The 27,509-nt window shown below is 44.0% G+C and overlaps 1 protein-coding gene across 2 annotated transcripts in view; it reads right to left on the reverse strand.

The window, feature by feature from the left end:
- PAWR (pro-apoptotic WT1 regulator) overlaps positions 1–27,509 on the reverse strand; it is a 125,775-nt gene that overhangs the window by 16,181 nt on the left and 82,085 nt on the right. For both annotated transcript variants that reach the window (XM_075932346.1, XM_075932341.1), the window contains exons 4-5: positions 15,211–15,245; positions 427–574 (exon numbers count right to left, since the gene is read on the reverse strand). In XM_075932346.1, coding sequence (XP_075788461.1) covers positions 427–574; positions 15,211–15,245 — 183 coding nt within the window. The remainder of the gene's footprint in view (positions 1–426; positions 575–15,210; positions 15,246–27,509) is intronic.

The following is a 27,509-nucleotide window of genomic DNA, read 5'->3' on the forward strand; positions in this document are numbered from 1 at the left end:
TCAATGCCTGACAAGAGAACAGGAGATAATCAGTGCTCGGATCAAATTACAGCTAGCTCTGGTATTACTCCCTTGTTGAGCAAACAGCAATTTAGCATATATCAGATTTTTCACAGACAATCTGATTCTGAATACAAATATGCATACACATTATCACTACTTTTTATTAAATACTGAGACCCATTACCTCTTATTTTTGTATACTGACCACCAGTCATCGACGTCTTGAGTGATTAAACCTAGGGTCTCTTGAGTTTCATGAATGACCCTCTACAGCCTGAGCTAAAAGACTCATATCTCTTAGTCAAGGCTGTTAACAGGCTCATCAATCTCTACTTGACCTAGCAAACCATTAGCATCTCCTCATGGTATTTATAAGATTTTATTTTTAAGCTAACGTAGGACATAAGTTAAATTTATAGTTACCCTTTCAAGTTCTTCAATCCTCTTTTCCAGAGCACTGCTTGATACAGAATTTCCAGAAGAATTTGCTTCCCTGCTGTATCTGCTATATCCTGTTCTGTCTGCTCGGGAATATCGATTTGTAACATCATCTTCAGGGGTGTTCGTTGCACTGTCAAGTAAAGATGAAACTTTATTAATATACCTAGGGTAAAAAATATGCAAATATTTTCTGTGTTGCTTATATTTTTCTCCTAGTTCCAGTACATTCATATAAAATTGATTTGTTCATATGGTAAATGAGCACTACTTCAAGACAACATTGATTAATTTTCTTAATCTGTAAGTCTGTCTTTGAAAAACAAAATCAATTGCTCAGTCAGACCTACAACTTCTAGGTTTTTCTAACTAACCGGATTTTCTTGTCTAAGGCAAGAAAGAGGTACCTAGTTCCCAGCACTCCCAATGCAATTTGCCTCTCATTGGTCTATGTAAGATAGAACGGCATATCTGATCCTCCACAGAGTTTCTAGTAAATCAGGTTAATTCCTTCAAAGGGAGCACGCGCCTCAATGTGCTGTCCATAACTAGCACTTGAGCCAGATATTTCCTTATGTCTGTGTGTTGTAAAGAAGAAATTTGAAGGCTAATTTGTTGAGGTCACTAAAGGACAGTTATCTTGATAGAATACCATTTTTTATTCATCTTGCTTTATGTCTGCAAAACTTCTTCTGGAAGGAAGGAGTGAGTGATGGATGGACGGAGTCAAATAGACATCATATATGCTCTGGCAGAAAAGTTTTTCATCATCTATTTTGCTCTGGAAAACTCTCCTTTATAAACCAAGATCACAAGCTCTTTTGCCTGAAAAGAATCTCAGTTAAGATGAACAAAGAAGGTGACAATATCTGGGACAGAGGGAAAAAAAACCCACAATTGCTCACCTTTCTGTAACTGTTCTTTGAAATGTGATGCTCATATCTAAGGCTATATTTTTTCACAGAGATCATGGAATCCATGGCTTCCAGTGACCTCCATGACTTCACTCCACCACTGCCAGGATCTGCAATGTTGTCCTACTGCCTGAGGTGAGGGGAGCTGCAGGCAACAGCGTCCCTCCCTTCCAGAGCTACCGAGACACTGCAGGGCATGTGGACCCTGCAGCTGAGCTCTTCATTTTGTCTTTTTTTTTTTTTTTTTTTTTTAGTAAAAGTCAGAGATAGATCACAGGCTTTGTGAATTTTTCTTTATTGCCTGTCACCTATTTCTCTAAAAATATTCATGACAAAAGTCTTAACATTACTCATACTCATTCCATATCAAGTGTGTCTACACCTCATGCCCTGGATTTTTTCCCCTAGTGCTGTGCACTCATGCACTGGTAAAAAAAGGCCCACTTGGGTCTCACACACTGTCAATTCCTTCTTACCAGTTAAATAACAGAGGGGCAGGAGGGTAGGTTGTGGAATGGACAAGAGCAACACATCTCAAAGAACAGTAGCTAACCTATTTTCCTCCACGTATTTACTCATGTCCATTCCATGTTAAGTGACTAACAAGTAGTAGCTGAGGAAGTGGGCATGGAGTTCCTGCACATGCGGAGTGCAGCGCTGCTCCACTGAACTTGACATCATCTCTGGCCTGCTGGGCAGTGGCATAATGGAAAGAGAAGGTCTGAACCAACAACCGGATCATCGCTCTACATAGGTCTTGGATCAGGACCTGGGCCAAGAACACTGATGATGAAGCCCAAGTTCTTGTGGCTATAGAGGCTGATTTAAGTGGTAGGTTACATACCACAACTGGTAGTTCAGCAATTTCATATTTGCAGTTCATCAATTTATTTCAAAACCTCCTCTATTGATACTTTAATCTGGGATAGTTCCTTGGATCCATCACCTACAAAGAATGGCTCAGGTGTGGGAATCTTCCTAACATCTTCTGCTATGAAGACCAATGTAGAGAACTCATTTAGCTTCCTCACAATGGTTTTACCTTGATTGCTTCTTTAGTCCCCCTTAGATAGCCCATTTAGAAGCAGAAGCCTACCAATGTACTTTGTTGGCTGTTAGTTGTTGAGTTTCTTACGGGTTATACAGGCAGTCTCCGAGTTACGCGGATCCAATTTATGTCGGATCCGCAGTTACGAACGGGGCTTTTCTCGCCCCGGAGGATGCGAGCGGCGGGACGCCCAGATGCACCGCGGTCCCACCGCCCGCATCCTCCGGGGCGAGAAAAGCTGCTCCGCGTCTCCCTGGTCTGCTGGGGGGGGGGGGGGGGGAGCAAAGGCGCAAGGACGCCAGCAGCGGGACTGCCTCGGACTTCCTGTAGTCAGCCGCTGGTCAGTTTCAGCAGCGGCTGAATCTGGACGCCAGTTCCGACTTACGTACAAATTCAACTTAAGAACAAACCTACAGTCCCTATCTTGTACGTAACCCGGGGACTGCCTGTACTTTACATTTTTTGGCCTGCCTAATTATACTTTTATATTTGATCAACAAGTATATAGCTGTATGAATATAATATAGTGTGACTGCGTGCGTATATTTAAGTCTATAGTAGCTGCGTCACAACTGTACCTCGATTTTATTCAAGCAGTTTTGAGCTAGAATCAGTTATTGTCAATGAATGCCTACTGACTATGTTCAGCAGTGGTCTAGAAGAACGCCATCATGCCACTGAAGAGGCCATCGCTTGACAACTATGCACATGCTAAATAAATAAGATGTGTAAACTTCTGTACTATCAAATCATCAGACTTGCAAGTGTATATGAAAATGAAAAAAACAAATCACAACTTCAATCTAAGCACTATTTGATAGTATACATGGAGTATACAATTTTCATTGCAAATACATTTTTAATTTGTTCTATCAGAAACAATGTTCTTTTGAAAAAAAATATTAACCGGTGTGTAATAATATTCCTGACCCCCATTTAAAAATCCTTAGCAGCGTGAAAAGAAAATGTTAAAGTTTCTTGAAATACCAATAATAAAAAAGCCCAATGTATTTAATATCAGTCACCTAATAAACTAAAGCATCATTACAGAATCCTTTTTTTTTTTTAAATAAAAGGGGGGGGGGGGATAAGGCACAGATATCCATTGAAACAAAATAAGTGCAACTACATTTTCAGTTATGATTATAAAAGTTTAGATATATAAAATATTAACAATTTTTAAAAGCACTATACTGGCAAACATTTTCATACAGTACGTCTCAGATTCAATACTGTCCGTCCAAATTTCAATAAGGGACAATATGGACTACTGCAGAGTTGTTTAACAGTTACAGTGGTCCTCAAACAGAAGTTATTTTGATTAGTACAAGAGAATCCTTTGGTTGTGATGGGGGATGTAAAAATCTCTCCAGTCTGATCACAAAATAATAGCTCTCTTCAGTGTGTGTGTGTGTGTGTGTGTGCGCGCGTGCACACACACACACACACACACACACACACACACACATACACACACAAATTTCAACTGCCAGACCAGGGCGGCAAAACCTAGTTGAAATAATTTTCCAACAAGAGAACTACAAATCAGAAATCACATGACTGAAATGAGCACATAATGCCTGGTACCTCGGATAGGTAAGAAAAGTACCATCACTGTACCATACATGTATTTTATTGAAAAACACATGGAGTCTGTTTAAAATGCTAATTTATTCATTGTGCATTTCATAATTTCAGAAAATCCTTGACAATGTGTAAATCTAGAGGGACAAAGTGCAAATCAAAAGCAGGCATAATTTGGCACGAGATGATCTTTTCATGGATATAAATATTGTTATGCGCCAGTATGTATGAAGTTTCCAAGGCACACTGACAATTGTAAGGAATTTCCTAGCTTAATGTTATTACCATATTTAGCACTGTTTATTCTTCGTTTAGAAATATTTTTTAAAAACATATTTCTAGGACCAGATATGCATGTTGCAACACAACAGAAATATTTTAGGTTAATTCCATAAATCCTAGAATATTTGGCTTAAAAAGATGTACTTTCCACTATTCTATGCTCTGAGTGCCAGGAGGTAGGGATGTGATAGGTGATGCTTACCAGCTCTGGTTAACTGGGGAAAGCTGCTGCTCTCCCTACGACTTGGCCTGGTCAACACAAAAGGCCCATTGGTGTTGTAAACACCCCTAAGGGTATGCCTACATTACATTACTACAGAACGGCCTTTTCCCGACAAAACCTGAGTTATGTCCACATTGCAATTGTATTCTTCCAAAAGTAAATCGAAAGAACAGAGGGGTTCTTCCGGCATTGGTAAACCTCTTTCTAGAAGGAAGAAGCCTTTTTCCAAAGAAACTTTCGAAAAAAGGCATGGGTGGATGGGGAAGAGGGAGTTCTTTTGAAAGAAAAGGAAAGAGGAGAAAGCACAGGTGCCCAGATGGCCACTCCATCCATAGTAATCATAGCTTAAATGTGAGAGTGTCCATTCAGCAGCTCCCCAGCCGTTACTGGGGTCAGAGCTCCCCACTGTGCTGCCCCCCTCCAACACTGGGCTCCTGGCTGAGTTGCCGGTACCCCATATGGCACTCCTGTCCTGCCACCACATCTCCCAGTTCCTGGGCTCTGTGGTCCAGGAACATCTGTGGTCATGCTAGACCACAGATGCTGCCGGATCAAGGAGTCCCGGTTAAGGAAGGTACAACCTGTACCTGCAAGACTTCATCTTAGTGTTCAGTGGTGTCAAATAAACAAAACCAAGAAGTTAGGTTTCTATTTTATTTGGAAACCATATTGTCTCAACTTTCAGTATAGAATAAAAACTACAAGTGAAGCATATCCCAGACGAGTCAAAGAGGTTCTCACCAACACTTTAAAATGCTACGACATCAATTTTTTTCAATTGAATTCTATTTAAAAAAAAAAAAGTAGATTCCTGTTACTGAGAAACCAAACATATAAGACAGCCAGATGGTGTCAATTTGGCATGAAACCAACATTTAAATAAATTAGTTTTTTATACCAGGTGATATACTCATAACTCACTCAGGAAGAAACAGTTACTTCACATAGGAACATGCTCAACTCCCAAAAAATGAATGCCCACATCACAGCTCAGGGACTGGAAAAGTCCAGGAGTTTGGCAGTTTGCAAGAGAGTAAAATGAGGGACAGAGCTCTGGGCTAGGATATAGCTGAAGACATTTGGAAGAGGAAGAAGTGGGATTTTGCCACAGGAGACCATTCATATGAATGTTTTGTAAAAATCAAAGCATTGAGAAAGGAAACAGTTTCATTGGCCTTTTGAAATCTCATCATGTTAACAGCAGTTTTCCTCCCACTACTAGATGATTGAAGGCAAAGCAAATATTTTGTCCTGGCTGGCATATATGTTTGTATACTAAATCTCTCTCCAAGCTATAGTTTTAAAAAGAAATTGAGTACTTTGTATCTTTGAAAGTATAATACTTAACCATGTTATAAAGTAAACAAATCCATTTGTTATGGAGCCTTTAATTACTGGCAACAAATGAAGTGGCATTGCTTCTACAACTCCACCGATACAGGTCCCGATGGGAGAGTCAGTTTGAGGGATCATCAAGGTTCAAGGAAGAAAATGATCAGAACAAAATTTTCCCTTCTCTGTCTTCTCATCTCTGAATGTTAACAATGAGATGTTTACAACAGTGAAGGCCACCCCTTAAGAGGGAGGATGATTAAATCAAAAGTTATCTAAACCAGTGTCAGCGTATGCTGACAGATTATTAAAATGCCATGTTCCAAGTACCTCAAGAATACATGCTTCAAGAACTAAGTTGCTGCTTGTGGCTTCATCAGAACCAGCGGAATCTTTCCATCTACTAAAAACTGTTTTTGGATGGCTTTATATGGTTCTACAATATACACTTTTGACCTCTTTTACCAACAAAGCTTTCTTGCCCTGACCACTGACTAGTAAAGCACTAAGGCTACATCTACACTGTAGCCTTCTTCTGCAAAAGCTTATGCAAATGAAGCACGGAGTGGAATATCGCTGTGCTTCATTTGCATAATTAATTAGCAGCCCCTTTTGCACAAGAGCCTTTTGCACAAAAAGGAACTGTGTAGACAGACATTTTTTCAGAAAGAACAGCTCTTGCGCAAGAGGGGTTTTTTCACAAAAAGGAGCTGTCTAAACAGCTCCTTTTTGCGTAAAAGCCTCTTGTGCAAAAGGGGCTGCTGATTAATTATGCAAATAAAATGTGGCGATATTCCACTCCATGCTTCATTTGCATAAGCTTCTGCAGAAGAAGGCTACAGTGTAGACATAGCTTAAGTGTGAATTCGACTTTAGTGGATAGGATTTCACCTTAAGTACACCACAGTCAATCTTCTGTAACTTCAGCCATTTTGGGTAGCTTTTATCCCCTCTCTGCATGATTAGGATTTCATTCCCTTACTGAAAATCTCAGTCTCTAGTTTGAGTCAGGGTAAGCAGGTCCTTCAAAGGGAATCAACTTCTGAAGTCTTGCATGAAAGCCTGGAAGGGGGAGGGGAGGGACCACAGGCTCACAGATTTTGTGTTCCAGCCTCACGTGGGGAACAATTGGAGAGAGGGGGAGAGACTGGAGCGCCAGCATGGGCTCCCCAATGCAGGGGGGAGCACTGAACCTTGGTGGCCAGATCCCAAGATGCCAGGGGCTGGATGTGCACTATGGGATCTCTAGGTGGTGCTTTTCCTTGTATCTGAAGAAGTAAATTTTGTCACTTGGAATTCTAAATGTGCCCATCTCCAAAAGCTAGATGAGAATTCCTCTCTGCTTCTGAAAAAAGTATCTATGGAGGTAAGTCTTACTTCAGGGATTAAACTTCTTTGACCTCTACCGAGTCCTCATGGTGAAGCAGACCCAATGGAGGATTTTCAACACAACATCGGTAGATGCATTTTATTTTTTCTAGTACAACACACAGTCCGTGTACTTTTTTTTTTTAAGATAGGATTATTTTCTTTTGCCTGTAAAATTCATGCTTACAGCCAAATCACAGAATGCTTGTACTGTACTTTGAAAATGTGATGAGCAGAAGTCATTCAGAAAAGGGTCAAACACACAGCCATATCCAGAAAGACCAAGTAAAAGCCTTAACAAGGGCCAAAATCAAAAAAGAGACTACGGTCGGTACTGAAAATACTTGCACCACTGACTGTTTTTTGATGACAGGAAATCCAGAGGCAGGGTCCTACAATTGTAGACTTTAATCTTGCATACTGAATTTTCATTGTCCCATCATTTAGTGAGGCAAACTCAGTTTATATAGTCAACCCATGACATTTGAGACCTTGTGGCAGGAAGCATGCTTCTTGACAAGATAAACACACATTCTATTGACAAAATATTTTAACTAGGGGAGAGGAACCTCCATCCACATCAGGCTAAGTAACTGACCTGCTTGTCTTCTCACAGAAAATAAAACCTGTAGCAGTGGTTGGCCTTCTAACCTACTGAAGAACTCTAGTTCCACTGGAACTGAAAGTAAAGAACCTGTCTCTCTTGTGCTCTTAATGAGTCTCCTGCTGGGCCCTAGTAGGGCAGAAGAGGAAACTGCTTGTCTGAATGCAAAGTGGACAGGAGCCCAAGGTGGGAAGCTGTGGACAACAATTCCATTCATTATTCTTTGAGAAAATAAATGGTCAGGAATAAGGACAGGCTATAGCAATAAGATATTCACAAACCACATTTCTATCATACTACAAATACAAGCACTAAGGGCTTGAACACCATCCCTTATCTCAATATAACTTATACTGCTTAGAGGTATGAACAAGTCACCCCCACTTAGTGGTATGACACTAACCTAAGCACCCATATTGACAATGCTATGTCAGCAGCAGAACTTTTCATGGAAGTGGTTTTATTATGCTGATGGGAGAGCTCTTTATCAGCATAAAGCATCTTCACTAGACACACTACAATGATGCAGTGGCATCAGTGCAATTGTGCCATTTTTACTGAAGATTAGCCCTAAGACCACCAAGAATGTGGAATACCAGCCACAAGCATAAAAGCACAAATGAACAATTGCAGCCAGGTATGCAGCCCCATACTAGAAGAGACAGGATACTTGTAACCAACTGTTAATACAATAGCTAATAAAGACAGAAAAAACTTGGTAGAGAGAACAAAAAGATTATCTTTATCTAATGGACAAAAAACTCCAAGGCAGAGCAAAGCAGCCTTTGAATAAAGGACACTAAAAAACTAATATTTCTTTGGTTAAGTTTAAAACAGAAATCCACTGAAAAATGTTGCGTTTCAGCTGACATACTTGTCCACAGATTCTCAATAATACCATTAAATAAACCATCAGAAACTGGGTATAGTAAAACTCCAGTAGTCCGGCATCCAATGCTCCGGCACCATCTGGAACACGGAAGTGCTCCAGGCAGCCGGACAATTGGAGCTGCTCTGCCCCCGACTTCTCCGATTCAGCCACTGCTGAAATTGACCAGTGGCTGACTTGGGGATGTCTGGGGCAGAGCAGCTGGGGTGCTGCCGGGTTGGTCCCGCAGTGACGAGAGGCGCATCCCCCCCACTCCACCCCAGACCCCTCATGCCCCCCCCCCCTTCCGATAGTCCGGCATATCTGATAATCCAGAACCCCCTGGGTCTTAAAGGTGCCGGATTATCGGAAGTTTACTGTAATAAAGGGTGGCCATATCTATATTACTTCTGGACTGGCAAAGGTCACAAGTTACTGTATTTTTATACTCTACCCCCAAATGCACCATGCAAACTGGTATAGTGCTACTCCCTTCTGAAGTACCAAGATTAGGAACACAGGAACGCTTAGCTTAAAGGCAGTGAAAGCGAAGTTACTCACCTCCGGTGCAGTAACTGTCGTTCTTTGAGGTGGTGTCCCCACGGGTGCTCCACTATGGGTGCTGGGCTTGCCCCGGCGCCACAGACAGAGACTTGTCATTAGCAGTGTCTGGCCGGACCACGCACGTGCCGCAGGCTCGCAGCTTTCGCGCTCTGTCGCGCGGTCCGGCCCCTCCGCCAGTTCCTCGAAACTGCCTCGGAGTCTGTAAGAGACAAGCAGAGAGAGAGAGAGAGAGAGAGAGAGAGAGAGAGAGAGAGAGAGGACTCCGAAGCGGGGAGGAGGGCGTGTAGTGGAGCACCTGCGGGGACACCACCTCGAAGAACGACAGTTACTGCACCGGAGGTGAGTAACTTTGTTTTCTTCTTCGGGGATGTCCCCGCGGGTGCTCCACTATGGGTGACTGCGTAGCAGTAGTCGCCAAAAATGGAAGGAGGGCATAGAGACCCTATTTATCCACCGTGGAGAGCACCGGAGTCGCCACTGCCCAGTGTGTGTGTGAGTGTGAGTGTGAGTGTGAGTGTGAGTGTGAGGAGAGAGAGAGAGAGAGAGAGAGAGAGAGAGAAAAAAAATAATGCTTAGCGAAGGTCCCATGAGAGGACCAGGTCGCCGTTCTGCAAATGTCCTTCAGAGATACGCCTCTGTGGAATGCTGTAGATGTGGCCATGGCTCTAGTGGAATGAGCGTGTGGTTGGGACGGAAGGGGCAACCCTCTCGTTGCGTATGATTGCACTATGCATGCGGTTACAAGACTGGAGATTCTCTGGGAAGATAGGCGTTGACCCTTTGACCTGTGTGCCAGGGAGACGAATAAGTGGTCCGTAAGCCTGAACGATTTAGTACGATCTATGTAGAACGCTAAGGCCCTGCGGATATCCAAGGAATGTAGGGCCGCGTCTCGTGGCAAGGCATGGGGCTTCGGGAAAAAGGTTAGCAAGGTGACTGGTTCATTAACGTGGAAATTGGAGACAATCTTGGGTAGGAACCTCGGATGTAATCTCAAGACTACCCCATCGCTACAGAAGATCGTATATGGTGGAATGGCCATTATGGCGGAAAGCTTGCTAACCCTGCGTGCAGAGGTTATTGCGAGCAGGAAAACCGTTTTGAGAGTGAGGAATTGTAAGGATACGGTCACCAGAGGCTCAAACGGTGGCCTCATCAGGGCGTCGAGTACCACGTCCAGGCTCCACAGAGGAGGGACTGGGTTGCGTGGTGGGTCCATATTGATAAGGCCCTTGAGAAATTGTTTAGTCGTAGGATGGGCAAAGATAGAAACGCCATCTATAGGTGGTGTAAATGTTGATATTGCTGCGAGGTGCACCCTGATGGAGGCTAACGCAAGACCTTTGTTTTTTAGGTGCAGTGCATAGTCCAGTATGGAGGAAATGGACGGACGTGTCAGATCGTGGTGGTTCGAGGTACACCAGGAGGAGTATCTGTGCCACTTGTGAAGGTAAGTTTTCCTTGTGGTTTGTCGTCTACTTTGTACTAGGACGTGTTGGACTGCGGCAGAGCAGAGGGATTCACATGGGTTCAGCCAGCTAGGAACCATGCTGTTAGGTTCAGCATTTGTATCTGGGGATGTTTCAGGCGTCCTTGGGCTTGTGTGAGGAGGTCGTGGAGAGGCGGAAGGCGGATCGGTGTCCGCACAGAGAGGCGGTGCAGGAATGGAAACCAGTGCTGGCGAGGCCAATCTGGGGCTATGAGAATTAGTGTAGCCCTGTCCGCCTTCAGCTTCTGAAGGACCTTGGGAATGAGAGGTATGGGGGGAAAAAGCATAAATGAGGGGTCCGCGCCAAGTCACGAGGAAGGCATCCCCTAGAGATGCGCGGCCCAGGCCCGCTCTGGTGCAGAACTTGCGGCATTTCGTGTTGGCGGGAGTTGCGAAGAGGTCCACTCGGGGAGTCCCCCAACGTTGGAAGATGTCGCGTAATATGCCATCGTGCATTTCGCATTCGTGTTTCGAGTGGAAGTGTCTGCTCAGGAAGTCTGCCGTCACGTTTGTGGTGCCAGGTAAGTAGGATGCCAAAGGAGTCACCCCGTGGCGAATGCACCAGTTCCAAAAGTGGATAGCTTCCGTGCCTAGCGAACGGGAGCGAGCGCCGCCCTGGCGATTTACATAGTACATGGCTGCGATGTTGTCTGTAAGTATCGTCACAGTGGTATTCCGAATGTGGACGAAGAAGGATTTGCATGCATTGAAAATAGCGCGAAGCTCTAGGAGGTTTATGAGCAACCTTGCTTCTTGTGGGGACCATTGGCCTTGTACCAAGAGGGAACCCATGTGGGCCCCCCAGCCTAGTAGGAAGGCGTCTGTTGTGATTTGGTGGAGAGGCTGCTGTGGGTGAAATGGTACACCCGACAGCAGGTTTGTGTGGCTGGTCCACCATCGGAGTGATTGAAGAACGCCAGGTGGTGGTGTAACGGGCCTGTGGAGATCGTATCTGGTGTGGTGGTGTACGAGGGTCAGCCAGTGCTGAAGGGCACGCAGGTGTAGTCTGGCGTATTTCACCACGTACGTTGTGGCAGCCATGTGGCCCATGAGTCTGAGACATGTGATGAGTGGAACAGTGGGACTCACGGTGATGGTGCAAATGAGGTCCTGGATGGCCTGAAACCTCTGCAACGGTAGAAACGCTCTGCCGGCAAGTGAGTCCAGACGGGCCCCAATGAACTCGACGGCCTGAGTGGGATGCAAGACGGACTTCTGCTCATTGAGTAGGAGTCCAAGCGATCGAAAGGCTTGCATCGTGAAGTGAACCATGTGGGAGACCTTGTGTGCCGAAGCGCCTTTGAGCAGTCAATCGTCCAGATAAGGGAAGATGAGCACCCCTTGGCGTCTGAGAAAGGCCATGACCACGGATAGGACCTTTGAGAACACCCTGGGGGCTGAGGATAGCCCGAAGGGGAGGACCTTGTATTGAAAATGGTCCTTCGCCACGACAAAGCACAAGAACCTTCTGTGAGCAGGGTGGATAGGGACATGGAAATAGGCGTCCTGGAGGTTGAGGGCGGCAAACCAGTCCTGTGGATTTAAAATAGGGATTATGGCAGCTAACGTTGTCATTTTGAATCGTTGTTTCCTGAGATATTTGTTCAGACGACGGAGGTCTAGGATAGGGCACCAGCCTCCGGACCTTTTCTGAGTGAGAAAAATAGTGAGAATAAGTCCTGAAGTCCTTCGGAACTGGCTCTATGGCACCCAGAGAGAGAAGGCGGTCGACCTCTAGTCTGAGGAGAGTTTCGTGAGAGGGGTCCCTGAAGAGGGACGGGGTGGGAGGGGTGGTTGGTGGGATGGCCATGAGAGGGATAGGATAGCTGAACTGAACAATCTCGAGGACCCATTTGTCCGTGGTGATTTTTGCCCATTGATGTAGAAAGGGTAGTGGAATAGCTGGCAGTGGACGGTAGTGGAATAGCTGGGTTGAACAATTCATGGTGCTGCCTGTGGCTGTCTGCTCGCCCTCGACCAACACATGAAATCTGTTGCTTGCTGTTGGAAGGCATGTTCATTCTGCAGTTCGGGTTTCGGCGTCGTTGAGGCCTCTAGTGAGAACGCTGGTTGTCAAAAGGCCCCTGTTGTTGGTGCTGCTGTTGCCACTGGTGTCTAATGTAGGGTAATCATATCTGCGCTGATATGGTGAGTACCGATGTCTCTTAAAGGGGGCGTATACATCCCCAGAGTTCGCAGGGTTGTCCGAGAGTCTTTAGAGGAGTGCAGGATTGCATCCGTGGTCTCTGCAAAGAGCTTGTCCTTGTCAAAGGGTAAGTCCTCGACCTTCGTCTGTAGTTCCTTTGGAACTCCTGCCGCTTGAAGGAAAGACGCTCTACACATAACAATAGCCGTAGCGGCAGAGCGGGCAGCAGTATCAGCCACGTCCATGGCCATCTGGAGGGATGTTCTCGCTGATGTGTAGCCCTCTTGGATGACTGATCTCAGGATCGATCTTTTCGAATCGGGGAGATGATCCATGAGAGGAGTGAGGCGTGAAATTGTGTCGAAGGAATGATTGGAAAGATGCACCGAGTAATTGGCGATTCTGAGGAGTAAAGTCGCTGAGGTGTATACCTTTCTGCCCAGGATGTCAAGCCTCCTTGCATCTTTATCAGAGCCCTGGTGCTTGAGGTGAGGGGCTCTAGATGTCTGCTGAGCTGCGTCTAGAGTTAGGCTGTGGATGGGCGAAGAGGAATTCCATGCCCTTTGGTGGCACGAAATATTTCTTGTCGGCTCTTTTGTTGGTGGGAAGCATGCTACACTTCGTCAGCCAGTTCCAGGATGCCTTCGTCGAGAGGGATGGCAAGGCGTGAACTGTGTCGCGGTTGGAGATTCCTAAAAATCTTGTGTTGTTTATCTTTGAGCTCTTGTAGGGGAATCTCCTGTGTAATCGCTACCCGCTTAAATAATTCTTGGAATTGACGAAGGTCGTCTGGAGGAGAGCTGTCGTCGGGGTTCACTGCATCCTCCGGAGGAGATGAGACCGGAATGGAAGACCCCGAGGCATGGTGCACGAAGGGAGTATGTTCCGGCTCTGAAGTAAGGGGAGCCGGGGTTGGAGAGCGCCTGCGTGCAGCGTAGTCGGAGACGGATCATGGTCGGTAAGAATACCGGCTATGGGAATGTCGAGAGTCGCGGTCGTCGCGATGGTAGGCGCCATGATGCGGCGAACGGTCATCGTGGAAACAGTAGGTGGGTGTTAAGGCTGATAGCTGGCCACAGCCATTACAAGGCTATCTTTTGTTCTTATCTTAACAGTCTGTCTTTTTTTTTTTTTTTTTTTTTTTTTTAAAAAAAGGTGAACAGAGCTTTATACGGAGGAGCTGACAGGAGAACAGCTGAGAGGAGGGAGGTAAGAGCGGTCTCTGCTTTCACTCCCAATAGTTCTTGTTTGTCCTTCCTCTCTTGAAAGAAATTTTTTTCTCTTTTTACTTTATGGGGAGAGAGGGGAGAGGGAGGAAAAGGAAATTTTATATATAGAAAGGGAGAACTAGAAGCAGTCTAGCTCTGTGGAGAGAGGAGAGCGGTTACAGGCGTCTGCAGCCTGAGGCGGTGAAGAGGAACTGGTGGAGGGGCCGGACCGCGCGACAGAAAGAGCGTGAAAGCCGCGAGCCTGCGGCACATGCGTGGTCCGGCCAGACACTGCTAATGACAAGTCTCCGTCTGCGGCGCCGGGGCAAGCCCAGCACCCATAGTGGAGCACCCGCGGGGACATCCCTGAAGAAGAACAAGCCATTAATGAATAGAGAATAGAATACTGGTGAATAGGAGAATACCAAATCAGCAAGAAAACAACTGTCCCACAAACTGAAGGACTGACAAATATAGGTAATTTATACAAACATCAGTTTAAAAGTCTTAGAGGGGTGTAGCCTGTAACTGAAAAAACTTAAAACAATGAATGATCCTGAAACACCTTAGCGACTAATCAAAAATGTAAATGTTATCATGAGCTTTCGTGGGCACAACCCACTTCTTCAGATGAATGGAGTTTAAGGGGTCCAGAGTTGCAAATACATAGCAGAAAAAGGGGATGGGAAAGGAAAGAGAATGGGGAAAAATTGTCAATTAGAGGGGATGCAGAGGGACAGGAACCATTTAAGTTTTTTGATGTTGATATAGACCGCAAGAAAATAATTTCAAACTTTAAACTTCAGAGTGGTGGTTCACATAAGATTGAGACAGACAGATGGTTCCTACATTACTTCAGCCAAAAGCCAAGTTCCTGGTTTGGTGAAGAATGCTATGGAGTAAGCCAAATCCAGTAAAATCAGACAAAATGTTGGCTCAGGTGGTTTAAAAAATGGCAAAATAGTAAAGAAACTTAAGAGACTGGTACATCTATCAAGTCATGATATTTACAACAGAGGAAGGAAGGCCTTAATGTTGACAAATATTCCAAATATGTGTTTAATAAACTTTATTTCATTTCAGGCATGTTAACAATATACAAAGTTTTTAAGGATGTTATAATATTCTAAGTCCCTTACCTTTTATATCTGCTTGAAACTGTCCTAGAGGATTCCTAAAATAAATTGAAAAACAAAAAGAAAATATAATTTTATGCTTTTCATTACATACATTAATGCTTTTATGAACACTCACCATCTCATATACAAGCAATTTACAAATACAATAAGTGAACAACAGATTTGCAATTTCAGATCAAGATAATCATCAGGCTTTTACATTATTGCATCAATTACTATCTGCTACTTTTAGACTAAAAGGGAACTATGGGCTGGGTTGGAGAAAAGAAGGGAACCCACAGTAAAGGTAGAGCCAAAAACCTGTTGAGAAATTCAGATTCCTGCTTTACCCAGGTGCTGCAAAATCCAAACCCCTACACCAATCAACTGTTAAGAGGCAGGGTGCTACATTTGCGACCAAGATACTCTTTCTAGACCAAACTGGAAGTTTCATTTCAGCATTTGGTTAGTAGGCATTATAGCAATCTGAAGACCCTTTTGCCTTCCATTATGTTCTGGCTACCAATAGTGTAGATGTGTCTCCATTATTCTATCCTTCTGAATCAAAACATCAATGTCTGTTTCTACTGCTGCTCATAAGTTTGTCAAAGGACGGCTGACTGAAATTGCTATGGTTCTTCAGGGCCTCTGCTCTCCATGGGATCCAATCAACAATAGTAAAGCTGTTCAGCGTTTTAATTTCATTTTGTAACTACTGAGAGGCAACAATGGAGCATTCTCTCCACAGATGCAGTAAGAGAGGACAGTTTTCATTTCCATTCAGTTCATGTGTGTAAGATTATCTTCACATCGTAAGAGCTAGAAATAGTTCAAGTGTTGCAAAATGTATATTTGAGTTCTGTAGTTGCCAGTCAGTTTTGAGCACATCATGGGTTATAAAAAGTTCTACTTTTCTTAATGTTAATTTATGAACTTTTTTTGACCACGGCTATGTCATGGATGCAGGTTTTCACAGAGTAGTCTTCAATGTTGCTTGAGCCTGTTTTTCTTTAGTATAGTAATTAACTTTCAAACTAGTCAACACCACAACTTTCTACTTCTCAACCAGACTCAGGGTTCAGTGTTTGTGCTCATTTATCTAATTTATCTAAGTTGCATTTTACTTTAACATTCATAGCATTCAGCTTAGCGCCTCTATATCTTTAAGACCCTGAAACTGTACCTTGGGCAAAAACATACTTCACACTGGATATTTTTAAGTGAGATTTTGGTACTTCAACCATAGCAAGGATATCTTCAGCACAGAGACTCATCCTCTTAGTGGTGAATAGCCAATTTGGGGAAACTCAAAACATTTCAATGATTATTACAGAATAAGGTGATGTGAACCAACCTCCTGCCTTTCCCAAAAAAGTTCAGGATATGATTAAAAGGCGTAGATGGTATTGCTATGGACTAACATCCAACAGAGTGTGACAGTAAAACTTCTAGCACAAAAGATTAAGATTAAGTTAAAGTGAAAGATAGGTGGGGCAACTGGAGCCAAATTTGATTCTGATACGTAATAGGATAGCTCTGTGAAGAAGGAATACAAGATGATGATTTCAGGGCATTTCAGGATATTAATTTGCAATAACAATGAAATCTCACTACAGACAAGATGGAAAATATTCAAGGAAGCAATACAAACAGCAGAGGAAGTTCCTTGGAATGTATAAGCAAACAAAAGCTATACAAACCAGGAAACAAGAACATTAAAGGAAAGTTGTAAACAAGTGAAGCCTGCTGGGAAAGTGGAAAAAGTAAAAGCAGGATGCAAAGTGCAGAAGTCATAAGCTGGACAAGCAAGAGTTGTAGAAAGACAATGCTAAAGAACGAAAGGAGGCATCATAAAAACAAGGCATAAACAAATGTGCAAAAGGGTGAGACTGTGTGAAAACCCAACCAGGCCAAAGATGCAAGTGGTGCAGAAATCTACCAGTGAATGGACAACAAATGCTAAAAAGTTGTGGAAACCTGGAAAGAACATTTTGACACTACTGAATCCTGCATTTCACCCAGAAGTAAGCATTCCAGTCATTCAAGATGACCAGAGTGTCCTGGATGGTTATCAGCTCCAAACCAGTATTTGACAAAGAAGGAGCAGTTAAAACAATTAAATGGAGGGAACAGACAATGTAACAGCAGAGCTGCTAAAATCCAGTATAACAAGTATCCGAGCAAGAGAAGCTACTAGACAACAAGCCAACAGCAATAGCTGTACAAATCCTGAAGGAGAGTTTGCTAATCCAAATAGTTATAGTTACAAATTTACTGTAATGACTGTGGAAAAAAAAATCCATGACGAAAGTAACTCAGATTAATGGGTGTGAAAAATCCAACCAAACCTAAATCCCAGCCCCATGTAGACAGAATTAGATCAACAGGACATCTTCTGTTGATGTAACTACAGCCTCTAGGGTATATGGATTAATTACATCAATGGGAAAGCTTCTCCTGTTGATTAAGAATGTCCTCACTTAAATGCTGCAGCTGCACTGATGCACTGTTTTTAAGTGCAGACCTGCCTTCAGTGCATCACAACTAACTATAAGGTTGAACAGATAGTTTAGCATAAGCAGTTAGCACACACTCAAAGTGAACATTCAAGCTGACAGCCCGTTTAAAAAAAAAAACTGGATTAATAGTTTATTATAGAAATCTGACCTCCCTTCTTTGTCTGATGACTTCAGGAGTTTAAAGGCCATCATTTTTAGCATCTAGCAAAATTATAAATTTAAGTTCCCAGACACATCTTCTGAAAGTTTCTCATGAGGATGAGAACTGGTAAGTCAGACCGTGTTCTCTCACAGGTGATAGGGCAAGAATGGGAAGCCTTTTTTGGTTCAGCACCAATGACCCACTGAAAAGTCAGTCAGGGGCTGCACTAGGGATGTGAAGGACTAATCGACTATCCAATAAACCAATGCTTATCGGATAGTTGACAGAGGCAGCAAGGGTAGGGGGAAGCGACTAGTAAAGTAGCGTATCAGAAAGAGGTAGCAAGAGAAGGGGGTACTTCAAAGCGGCAGGTACACTTTGTAGATGTTGCTACACTTCAAAGGCGGAGGTGCCCTATCGACTAATTGAATAGTCGATGCACAGTGCATCAACTATTCCACTAGTCAATATTTAACATCCCTAGGCTGCACACAAGAGAGAAACTAGAAAAGAAAAAAACACCCCTCACCAGTGTGGGTTCCCTGGGGGGAGCCCTGATCTTCAAGGGCCGGATCCAGGCAAAGCTGAGAGGCTGCATCAGGCCCCCCCAGGCCTCAGGTTCCCCACCCCTGTACTAGGGTGTTCTGTCTTATTTTTCTGTGCGAGTTCATTTGAGAGAGTGATACTAATCTGGTTTCACCCACAATTTCGTGGTGCATTTGTCCAGAAATTCTTCAAGGTGGCCCTTGATGAAGTTAACATTTCAGGGAAGCATCTTAATATTAAAGGCTGGTCTCATGGTTTGGATAATATATGTCCAAACATATGTTGTTAAACAAACAGTTACAGGTGAAGATGAAATGGCTAACTTTGGTAATGTGTCTAGGATGGATGTAATGAAGATTGTCCATTGTCTTATAACTATGAGTCCCAACATTACTTCAGGAAAGGCATGTCTCTACTATGAGGTAAAGTCAAATCTAATATGGTTGATTTCTTACCACCTGATTTTGTGAAGTCAAAGGTCTGTGTCCTCACTGTGGGGAAGAATTGAATACTGTTTAAAATAGCATGTCCCCATTAGGGAGCCTACCATCAACTCAGAGAATGATGCACTGTAGGCAGCTTTGCATTCTGGATTATGCTCATGGTCAGGGCTCAACAAATAATACAATCTACTCGCCCGGGGCTTGTCTGCACTGCTCTATGAAGCTCTCGCATAGGAACTTTGATCCTTCTCACAAGGTTTTTGGGGAGGCCAGCCTTATTCTGTCTTCCATGGTAGGACACCTTCCCATGCCAATTCACAAGTGAGTGGTCTGGCCTCATTGAGCCACAAAGCAGTGCAGCAGACGACCTAGGTTTCTGGCCCCATTCAGTCAGCATCTGCTCTCACTCTGTGAGATTTGGAGAAAACTGATATCTCATATTGCAATCTGCATGAAGGAGGAGGTGCACCACAACACTCACCCATGGCGAATAGATTGTAACCCGGAAGAGCCAGGTTTGGGCAATCTGCGCATGCACAGAATGATCTGCACACGTGCAGATCGCCGGACAGTGCGGCTGGCGAGTGGGGCTCGCCACGGTTCGGCGAGCCCTGCTCATGGTACCTGCTGCAACCAAAACTGGTGGCGGTTATGGGCTCATGTTGACAGCATCCCATAATGCACTCATCTAGTCCCTTCCCCCTTGCATGAGATAGAGTGGAGGCAATGTCCTCATGCCTTTTTGTGCCCTGGTTGCTTGCACAGACACCCACCGCAGCACAAGCATGGAGCCCAGTTTGCAGCAAGCCATGTTGATGTGTCATGGGACTGACTCTGGCATCATGACAGCTCTTGAGGATTTCTGGCTGGCTACTCTCCTCCTCCTCTGCCACCATGTTGTCCTGGACACTTATAACAGGCATGTCTTATCTGGACTCCACAACCACGCAGGGGAAGTTGACCCCATCACAATGGTGATTAGCTGCTCACAGCAGCTGCACTTGTGAGGTGCTGCACCATACTGTCTGCTCACCTCCTTCGCTTTATGGTGGCACTACCTCAGCTCCTTGATTTTTACTTATCACTGCTGGGATTTTTACTTATCATACGCTGGAATAGCCAGCCTTTAGCCACCAGACAATTTGCAATCTTGCCATAAAACGTTGATGACCTCTTGCTGGTTCAGAGCTTGAAGAGAATGGATTCATCTCCCCATACCTCGATGAGGTCCAAGATCTCCTGGACACACCATGCTGGCGCTCCTCTGAGCCCCAGGTAACTGAAGCCCATGGGAGCAGAAATATTCCAAGTCGTTGCAGTGTTATTAGGATTGTTTGAAGCCATCTCCATATGTCCTGCAGTATGCTGCTCGCTCTAAATGTGCTTGCAATGCTGGCCACACAGGAAATGCCATTCAACTCTGGCCAGAGCACAAGCTCTGGCCAGAGCAGTCAGGGCAGGGGAACTGTGGGAGACCTTGACTCCCCCCCCCCCCCCCCCCGTGCTGAACCTACACTACTGTAAATTTGACCAAGCAAGGTCAGGAATAGTGTTATTCCTCATTACAAGCAGGAGTACTAAAATTGACTTCAGCAGCCCCTTAAGGTCAACGCAATAGGCCTGGTAGTGTGATTGCATCACTTAGGAAAAAGTGATCGTATGCAGTTAAATTCGATATAAAGTCCTAGTGTAACTGTAGACCAGGCTGAAGAGTGTCACAGCTAAATATGCTGAGTCTGCCTGTGCGCCCTTGTTTATATCATATGTTAACATGGAAAAGACCCCTGAAGTAGGTTCAAGAGACATGAGTTTACAGAGTTTCTCTTGAAGTTTGAGGAAAGATTTGATTATACACAGAAATTTAAGGATAAACTGTTATGTGAGGTAGTCTTTGAATTCTTTATAACAGGTGGTGTTGGACTTGTGGGTTGATCTCTCTAACTCCATTATCATGGTTGAGAATTATGACTGATCATTAAGGGAGCACTAACCTTTAGACAATCTGATTATTAGATTTCAGAGACTGTATAGCTGTCCTTCCAGAAATGGATAGACTGTGGTAGATGTGATTGATTGTTAAGAGTTTCACAATCATTTCTTTTCCATATGCAATCAATGCAACAATCAAGAGTGTGGTTTGGTCTTCTCTGGGATGTCCAGTCATAGGATTATTTGTTATGACTGCTGGTGGGGGATGTGGGAATTGTGAATGGTGATGTCATTGTTTTGAAATAATTCTTTAAAGAATTCTTCTAATTCTCCACATGTTTGCATAGTCCTGTGATGGGGTAGAAGTTCTGTCAGTCCCTCACAGGTTATTCAGCTCCAGCTAGGGGCTGTTTAAATTAACGTTCAGGTGTTGTGTAGTGTTTATATTGTGGATAGTGATACTATAGTTTCACCTAGTAGTGTTCTGTCAGTTGGCAGAATAGTTTTGTGGTTGGTTCCACTTTGTTTTCATGGTGAATGTCTATCAGGATTTTTTAATAGTTGTGCTTGTCTGGGGTAGTCCCATCTGGTGTACGTGAGGTGTAGCAAGTGGTTTCTTAGTTTTTCTGATGTCCGTCTAATAAGCTATTCATCACACTTAGAGTTGTATATAGTGGTTAGAATTTTTGAAAAATTGCCAGTGGGTATTAAGGATCACCAGTTTTGGAGGAAGGCAAAAATAGGAAAAGGGGAAATAAGAACAGGAGAACATCAATCAAGGTATATTTTTTGTTACAAGTAGCAAGTATTTCAACACTGGAAAAGCAATTACCAGAGCATGAATCAACTAGCATTTTGTGGAACTGATGCCTCTGCAGTGGCTGTTTTTAAACAAGCTATCAAACACAGAGATAGAGTTTATAAACAACTGCTAAACCCCCACAAAAAAACATAAATAAGTATTCCGATCAGCAACGTTTCTTTGCAGATTTGTAAAGTTTGGCTTATGTTATTTGGATTTTTCTTTTGATAAACACACACAGCTTAAAGCTAGGGGCGGAAAACTTTTTGGTCTGAGGGTCACATCAGGGTATGGAAATTGTATGGAGGGCTACGCATACTCAAAACATTGGGACTGTGGATTCTGCAGTATAATCTGCAGTTTTTGTGGATTATGCAGTATAACTTTGTTGGCTCCGCTACTGGGGCACTGGCTGTCACCCTGCACTGCGCGTAACTGCTAGGATTTTTTTAGCAGTTAAATGGTTATGTTGTGAAATGACTTTTTACATCCCTAGTTGCAGGAAGACCTCCCTGGAGAAAGTCTGACTAGAAAGAGTTTGAGTGCCTGCATGCAAGCAACCAAGGATGGAACAAACAAACCAACCAACCAACCAAACTGGCAAAGAAGCTGGCATGGAGAAGAGATAAATATATTGAGTTATTAATAATACTAGCACACCGTTTTCTTTTACAGGCAGTCCCCGGGTTATGTACAAGATAGGTACTGTAGGTTTGTTCTTAAGTTGAATTTGTATGTAAGTCGGAACTGGTACATATTGTATGGGAAACTCTAGCCAAACATTTCTCCAGAGCTCAGTTTTATTCTCCCACACCTCACTTCCCTCAGTCCTTTATTCTCAAGCTGAGGTGTCTGCTGAGAAAAGCCGCTCCATGACTCCCTGGTCTGCTTGGGGGGGGGAGGGGGGAGGGGCGCTAGCTTCGCGTCTCCCTGGTCTGCTGGGGGAAAAGCAGCTAGTGCGGGGTTGCCTCACCCCGTTTGTAAGTAGGGATCCGATGTAAGTCAGATCCATGTAGCCCGGGGACTGCCTGTATAGTACAAAATATTTTCAGACAGATTCTTGTATTTAAATGGTGAGATTGTATTAAACACTTTGCATCAATGATGTCTACATGCCTCTCTACTTCTTGCACTTCATTGCTGCAACTAACAACAATAAATGTTACTCTTAATTATGTAATTTAAGATAGTTTCTGCTCTTTGCCCATCTAAAACTCAGATCAACTTTCCTCCAGGCTATTGTTTCTTCTAGCTATTTCACTCAGGCCACATGTAGTTTACAAAAATCTGTATAGGCTCAAAGATGTGTTAGCCAACAGGTTTGAACTAACAGAGTTGTCTGGTGTTGGCCACAACTTGCTTACAAAGAGCCTGTTACATACGGAGGGGATGGACCGAAGACAATGACCAAGCCACTTGTCTCGTGCCATCAATCTCCAGCCTTCATGGACCCAACTCCATGGACCCAACCTCCATGACTTTATCTAAATTCTCTTTAAACTCTGTTCTAGTTCTAGCCTTCACAGCCTCCTGTGGCAAGGAGTTCCACAGGTTGACTATTTGCTTTGTGAAGAACTTTCTGTTATTAGTTTGAAGCCTGCTACCCATTCATTTCATTTGGTGTCCTCTAGTCTATTATGGGAACTAATGAAGAACTTTTCTTTATGCACCCTCTCCACACCACTCATGATTTTATAGACATCTATCATATCCCCCCTCAGTCTCCTCTTTTCCAAACTGAAAAGTACCAGTCACTTTAGCTTCTCCTCATATGGGACCTGTTTCAAACCCCTGATCATTATAGTTGCCCTTTTCTGAACCCTTTCCAAGACCAAAATATCTTTTCTGGGATGAGGAGATCACATCTGTACACAGTACTGACGATGTGGGCATACCATAGTTTTATACTTCACCACCTCCTTCTTCCCCTGGCTTCCCCCTTCCAGATTTCCCCCTCCCCTCACCCACCCTCTCTCTTCCCCTCTCCCACCTCCTTTTCCCAGTCTCCCCAGAGGTTCATCCCCCCCTCACCCTAGTTTTGTTAAATAAAGAGAGTTTCTATTTTTGAACACACGTGTCCTTTATTTTTTACATCAGGCAGGGGGGCTAGGGTTGGGTAAGTGGAAGGAGGTGAGGGAGGAATGGGTATGAGCCCCCGATGGGGAGGACTGGGGTGGCTCTGCGGGCTCCTCGGGGTGGAAGCTCTCCTGCAGGGTCTCCTGGATCCTGACAGCCCCCCGATTGACCCCTCAGATTGCAGCCTGCGGCAAGTGCAGCCAGGCTGATGGCTGAGTGCTGTGATGTGCTGAGTGTGGGCACTCAGGGCACTCCAAGACAGGACGGCTTTGCTGTCCCTTATCGAGGTAGACAAGCAAGCGGGGAACCCTGAGAACTGTCTGTCCGGGGTGGGGGTTGGGTCCCTTTAAGCACAGCCCTTGGCTAGCCTGAGACAGCAGCTCCATACTCTAAGTTGTAACCTGATGCCCTGCTGGCACTGCTTCCGGCCAGCCTTAACCTCAGTTCAGGGTCCACTCAATGTGGACATGCTAGTTCGAATTAGCAAAACGCTAATTCGAACTAGTTTTTAAGTCTAGATGCACTAATTCGAATTGAACTAACTTAGTTCAAATTAGTGCTGTAGTGTAGACATACCCTATTAGAGCTCCTCAGAGGAACAGACGTGCCAGTTTGAAGGGGCATCCTGTCCTTTCAAAACTCTTCAAGTTATAGTTCTAGTTCAAGGCAGCAACTTTCCCCTCCCAGAAGTGTTTCTGCTGATAGCACTCTATCACACCATTCCCGCTCAAATGTTTTACATAAACTGAAAGTGAAAATTATGAGGCGCTGAAACAGCATTCAGCACTGTGTCTTTGACATGAACAAGAATTTCTTTCCCGTTCTCACTACTATTTAAGAGAAATGACCTGGCTGCAAACTAACAGTCTTAGGTTCATTTCAGAGGATGCAATATGATGCTGGTCAGCAGAGGAATGCACACAGAAAAACTGGCAAAGACACCCGCTGCTTCAATTGAGGGCATCTGCCTAAGGATGTTAAATTTAGATTAATCAACTAACAGAATAGCAAGAACCTGCTGGCTCTTGCTACATTTCAAAGATGGAACCACCAGGGGAGCCTGGGGCCAGCGGGTGACTACTTGAGTCCCCCACTCACCCTCTGCTCCTGCAGCGCTTTTGCTTTTGAAATGTAGCAAGAGCACTCACTTGTTACATTTCAAAGACAGACATGCTGCCAGTTCCCCGCTGCACCGCTGTCTCCTCCCCACCATGGAGATGGTACTGGGTGAACCGGCTTTTAAGCTGGCTCTCCACCTTGCTGCCTCTCTGACAGTTGCTTCCCCATCTCTTGCTGCCTCTAGTCGTTGACTATCCAATAAGCATATACCGATAGATCCGATAAGTCGCTTACATCCCTACATCTGCCTACCAAGAACATGGGTTTGGAGTCTGTTATTGTGCTTCAAATTTCTTAATAGAGGCATCCTAATTGATTTTAGAGAAATCAGAGACAAGAAATCCAGGCTTATTCCTTCTCACTGTGTCTTTACAAGTATTCAAGGTGCAGGAAAGCACATGCTGCACTAATATCCCTACAATTAATGGGTGCAGCAGTCTTCAAGATGAAGCAAGAAGCCTCTACCTTGACATGCCTAGTTCTTTGAAGTTTAAATTGGTCTGGTGTTATTTTTGTCATTCTTACAAACACAAGAACTAGTAATTAATTACAAAAGACTTCATGGGTAAGTTTAACCATAGAATCATAGAGCTGGAAGAGACCTCAGGAGGTCATCAAGTCCAGCCCCCCGCCCAAGGTGTCACATTACTGGATTTTAAGGGGAGCAGCCAAATCACTCCCGTACACGAGGGGGGTGTTTACCTCAAAAGTGAGTAAAAAGGGGGCCATGTGAGGTGTCAAACAAAAGCTCACTGTCTACTGATTCTGTATATGCTCTTCATACATCTGTATAATATCTGTGTGTGGAATTACGAATAGGTACTCTGTATGGATACTGGAAACTTCTCTGTTTGTGGCTGAGCAATAGACAAGGAATGCACAGCCCATAGACATGCTAATAAGCAAAGCTCCCAGGAACAATGGACCTCTGAAGGCCAAAGAAAACACCTGGCCACTGACCATGTGACTGTCTCCAGCTTGGAAGAAGCGAGGGGGGGGGGGGGGGGAGAAGAGAAGATATTAATATGCAATGTGGCCGACTCCACCTTGGTGCTCAGCTCAGCTGAGATGCAGGATTGCAGGGATCAACGAGCCAGGAAGAACTGTGGACCGATTCTCACATAGGATGTACATCAAAGATTTTTAAGCCAGCAGTTATAACATCTCTGCTGAAAGGCTGCATCGAGAACTGGGAGATTCGATGCATGTAATGTATACTTTAACAACCTTACTCTCATGCTTTTCTTTCTTTTAGTAATAAACCTTTAGATGTTAGATTCTAAAGGACTGGCTCAGTGTGGTTTGTGGGGAAGATCCAGAGTGTAAATTGACCTGGGATCTGTGGCTGGTTTCTTGGGACCGGACAGAACCTGTTTGAGGTAGAATACAGGACTATGTAGCACTTTAAAGACTAACAAGATGGTTTATTAGATAATGAGCTTTCGTGGGCCAGACCCATTTCCTCAGATCAAATTGTGGAAGAAAATAGTCACAACCATATATACCAAAGGATACAATTTAAAAAAAAAATGAACACACATCAAAAGGACAAATCAATTTCAGAACAGTAGGAGGATGCAGGGAGGTAAATGTCTGTGAGCTAATGATATTAGAGGTGATAATTGGGGAAGCTACAAAGATAGCTTTGGTATATATGGTTGTGACTATTTTCTTCCACTATTTATTCTGAGGAAGTGGGTCTGGCCCACGAAAACTCATTATCTAATAAACCATCTTGTTAGTCTTTAAAGTGCTACATAGTCCTGTTTTTTGTTTCAGCTACCCTAGACTAACACGGCTATATTTCTATCACTGTTTGAGGTAGGTGAGATTGGGTTTTAAAACCCTTCACTGTGGGCAGGCCCGGGGCTGTTTGGGGCACAGAGAGCTGGGATGTCAGAGGGGTTTTGCTCATGAGGCTTCAGGCTGGCCAGGCAAGCAGCTGAAGTGCTCTGTGGGACTGGCTTGTGGCCTATTTGGGAAGGGCCGCCAGTCAGGGGCTATAGAGAGCCCCGAGTTTGAGCAAGTCGCCCAGAGCGGGTGCCCTCAGCTGTGCCCAGACCTGTCCTGGTCCTTCACACAAGGTAGGAACAATCCCAACTAAATCAACCCAGCCAGGGCTTTGTCAAGCCAATACTTAATGGTTTTGTTATTGGCACTGAAATGCATTTCTGGAACAAAAACTATCTAAATTTAAACCACCAATGTTTTAAAGCACATTTTATTGAACACAGATGATGAAAACATGTTACTTTAAAAAGAGAAAATGAAAGTTTGTCTTCAGTAGTTTAACGTACTCTGACAAATGTTACAATACTGTATTCACATCAAGCTTTCCAACAGATTAAACTCTCTCAATGGTTACTTAGATAACTTAATTACATATTCATTTTCTTCTGCCAAATCAGATGGTGTGATTTCTCTTAAACTACAGGTCACATTTAAATATGAAAAGTGCATGTGATACTTGTGAACTGACACTTGTGATAACTGAGTAACTGATAGAGTAGGTAGTCATCCATTAATTTATATGGATCAGTATTAGAGATAGAAAGATTCATAGATATTTGCTGTCAAGAGAACTAGTCAGACCCAGGAATTCTAAGCTCTCATCTAGACCTTGAGGGATATTCTAGTGGTCATAGATCCTTCCTGTCCATTTCCCCACCAGCTTGATTTTTCTTTTATTATTAATCAAAATCCTGTTTCTTTCCCCAGTGCTGGTCCTAGTTTGAGTCTCCTCA

The sequence above is a fragment of the Pelodiscus sinensis genome, chromosome 1 (assembly GCF_049634645.1).
Source record: "Pelodiscus sinensis isolate JC-2024 chromosome 1, ASM4963464v1, whole genome shotgun sequence".
Taxonomy (NCBI): domain Eukaryota; kingdom Metazoa; phylum Chordata; order Testudines; family Trionychidae; genus Pelodiscus; species Pelodiscus sinensis.